General features: G+C 37.7%; 1 protein-coding gene and 1 pseudogene across 1 annotated transcript; one reads left to right on the top strand and one right to left on the bottom strand.

Annotated features, from left to right (window-relative positions):
* Nucleotides 1-265: 265 nt before the first annotated feature.
* Nucleotides 266-619, bottom strand: LOC143638618 (small ribosomal subunit protein eS26 pseudogene; annotated as a pseudogene).
* A 1707-nt stretch (nucleotides 620-2326) lies between these two features.
* Nucleotides 2327-2932, top strand: Rab9b (RAB9B, member RAS oncogene family). Its single transcript, XM_077107534.1, has one exon. The coding sequence runs from the start codon at nucleotides 2327-2329 to the stop codon at nucleotides 2930-2932; it is 606 nt and encodes a 201-aa protein (XP_076963649.1).
* Nucleotides 2933-3236: the final 304 nt, after the last annotated feature.

Below are 3236 nucleotides of genomic sequence, written 5' to 3'. Positions count from 1 at the left end.
CGCTGAGCCCCAGCCCCAGCCCTGACATCATTTTTTAAATTACATAAAGTACACTCAAATTAAGAAAAGTTAAATTTTTGTGATAGAATCATGTTCATCTGAATCAGTTTGAATTCAAGTATATTCGTGAAAAGTATCCTCTGAAAGTTACTCAAGATTGCTTTAGGGTCCCCCTTACTTGAATGTGTTTTCTTTTTTCATTATAATTTCCATTTTATTTTTTTATTTTTCCCTGAGGATAGCTTTTCTTTACTCCTTCAGGACCTTACATGGGCTTTGGTGGAAGTTATGGGGCAGCCCCAGCAGGTATAAATCATCTGGGTGGGGGTGTACCATCCTTCCAGGCTTCGCAAGATTAGGAAATCACCTTGCTGTGAATGGTACAACTGACACAGTAATGCAGTTTAACAAAGAGCTTGGGAAGCATGTAAGCATTAAAAACACTCTCCAGAAATGTCCTTGATGGCTGCAGCTTCTACAATGATGTTTTGAATGAGGAACTTTTTAATGGCCTTGTCCTGAGGTACACACTGGGTACAGTTCATACAATGAATAGGGTGCACAGGCCTTTTTTGGCACAAACATTATTTCTTCTTTTTTTTTTTTTTTTTTTGTTCATCTTGGAAGCAAGAACCAAAGAGAGCTTGAATGTATTTTTATATATAGACTTACCTTAATTTTATTATGCATGCTTTTTAAAAATAGTAATGTTTCTCATTCTGTTTTTTAGAATCATAAAAAGAAAAAAAATAAAGCAACAACTGGAAAAAAGAAAAAACGATTAAAATTTCGACAAAAACCTGACTAGGTAGGTATGTCATGGGGGTACACTCTGGATTTTGATATTTTAAAATTTGAAATATTTAAGACTGGGGCTGGGGCTCAGTGGCAGAGCTCTTGCCTAACATGTGTGAGACACTGGGTTAGATCCTCAGCACCACATAAAAATAAATATATAAAATAAAGGTATTATGTGCATCTACAATTAAAATATTTTTAAAAAGAAATATTTAGAAAATATATAGTTAGTACACATACATTTCAAAATAATTTTAAGACTACTGATTTTTTAAAATTATATTTTAAATATCTGTGCTTCCAGAAGCTCTTTGGTATGTACCCCTTTGATTAGTAATTAGTTTTCATCCCTTTGGGTGTCTTGCATAAATATCACTCAATTAGCATAATCATTGTTGAGTTCCCACAGTGGACCTAATGTGAAAAAGTACCTAACAGAATATGGCAAAAGGTACTTATTCAGTAGACATTTGATCTTTGTACTGTAAGATATACTCTGGTAGTCTATGAGTCAACATGTTGAAGAGGTAACAAGAAAGGTACTGTATAATTATTAGCACTTAGATTTCACCATGAGTTTTCATATGTTGCTTTTATGGAATTAGAACATACATCCAAACACTAGTTAGCTATTCAACATTCACTTCCTTAATAATCTGTTATATTGATAGTCAGTTAGCTATCATCAACTTAAGTGTCTGTAGCAATGCAAGTACAATGTGGTAAATGCCTGAAAAAACTTGACATTTTTCTCTCTTCCATATTCTGGGGTCTAGTCTGATTCTGACCCACACCTCTACTTGCAAATAAAAAAATACAGCTTATTTAGGCCTGGTGACATAGGCCTGTTATCTCTGTGTCTCAGGAGGCTGAGGCAGGAGGATCACAAATTCAAAGCTAGCCTCAGCAACTTAGCAAAGCCCTAAGCAACTTAGCGAGACCTTGTCTCCAAAATAAAATATAAAAAGGGCTGGGAAAGTGGCTCAGTGGTAAAGAACCCCTGAGTTAAATCCCTGGTACCAAAAAAAAAAAGTTTATGCAGCTTTCCCTCCTCAATACTTATTGAATTTTTTACATCCCTGAGGAGCAAATTTCAAACCTCAAATCAATTTCATACAATTTGTCTCTCATTTGGAACTCTCCAAATTGGAAGCTTCTATGATCACACATTTGAGTGGCATTTCTCTTCTAGGCTCTTTCCCCTAGAATAGGGTCACAACTGAACCAAATTATAGGACCATCTGCTAGTTGGTTTACTCATGGCATTCAGCCATTTTTCTGGCACAGGCAAAAGATTTGAGAAAAACAAGACCTGTTTTCCCCCATATGCAAAAAGTGTTATTTCTTCTGCTATTCTATGTCAATTAATGAGTGTAAATCAACAGAAGCTAAATTAGAAGACCTCATATTTCAGAGAAATGTGCTATAAAGTTGATTTCAGTTTCAGGTTTAACTGTTTCCCCACCACTTTTTCATATATTTTCAGGTTCTCTTGGTTACAAATTCCTCCCTGTCTGGTGCTGCAACAATGAGCGGGAAATCCCTCCTCTTAAAGGTCATTCTCTTGGGTGATGGTGGAGTGGGGAAAAGCTCGCTTATGAACCGTTATGTAACCAATAAGTTTGACTCCCAGGCTTTTCACACCATAGGGGTAGAGTTCTTAAATCGAGATCTGGAGGTAGATGGACGCTTTGTAACCCTCCAGATCTGGGACACTGCAGGGCAGGAACGGTTCAAGAGCCTTAGAACACCGTTCTACAGGGGAGCAGACTGCTGCCTCTTGACCTTCAGTGTGGATGACCGGCAGAGCTTCGAAAACCTTGGTAACTGGCAAAAAGAATTCATCTACTATGCAGATGTGAAAGACCCTGAGCACTTCCCCTTTGTAGTTCTGGGTAACAAGGTAGACAAAGAGGATAGGCAGGTAACTACTGAGGAAGCACAAGCCTGGTGCATGGAGAATGGGGATTACCCTTATTTAGAAACAAGTGCCAAAGATGATACTAATGTGACAGTGGCCTTTGAAGAAGCTGTCAGGCAAGTGCTGGCTGTAGAGGAACAGCTGGAGCATTGCATGTTAGGTCACACCATTGACTTGAACAGTGGCTCCAAAGCAGGTTCTTCATGCTGTTAAAAAAGTGTGCCCTAAATTGGTCAATCAGTAGTGTAAGAATTACTGTGCCCCTCTAAGTGTGCACACACACACAAGAGGGTAAGAGGTAAGGTTCTGATTGGGAATCAGAACCTTTCAAATTGAAGTTATAGAGTGATTTTAAAAAAGCTTTATTGAGCCAAGTGTATTTTGCGTGATTTCTGCTATTTTCCCTTCCTGTGTGTCTCAGAACACTTCAGAGAGTTTTAGTCCTAAGAGATTTAAATATTTTAAAAAATCACAGTTTAAATCTAGAACCCAGCCGCATGAAGGAGTTAAAGAGCTA

Source organism: Callospermophilus lateralis, chromosome X (assembly GCF_048772815.1).
Source record: "Callospermophilus lateralis isolate mCalLat2 chromosome X, mCalLat2.hap1, whole genome shotgun sequence".
NCBI lineage: Eukaryota > Metazoa > Chordata > Mammalia > Rodentia > Sciuridae > Callospermophilus > Callospermophilus lateralis.
Note: the sequence above shows the minus strand (reverse complement) of the source record. Positions and strands in the feature narration are given on the sequence as shown.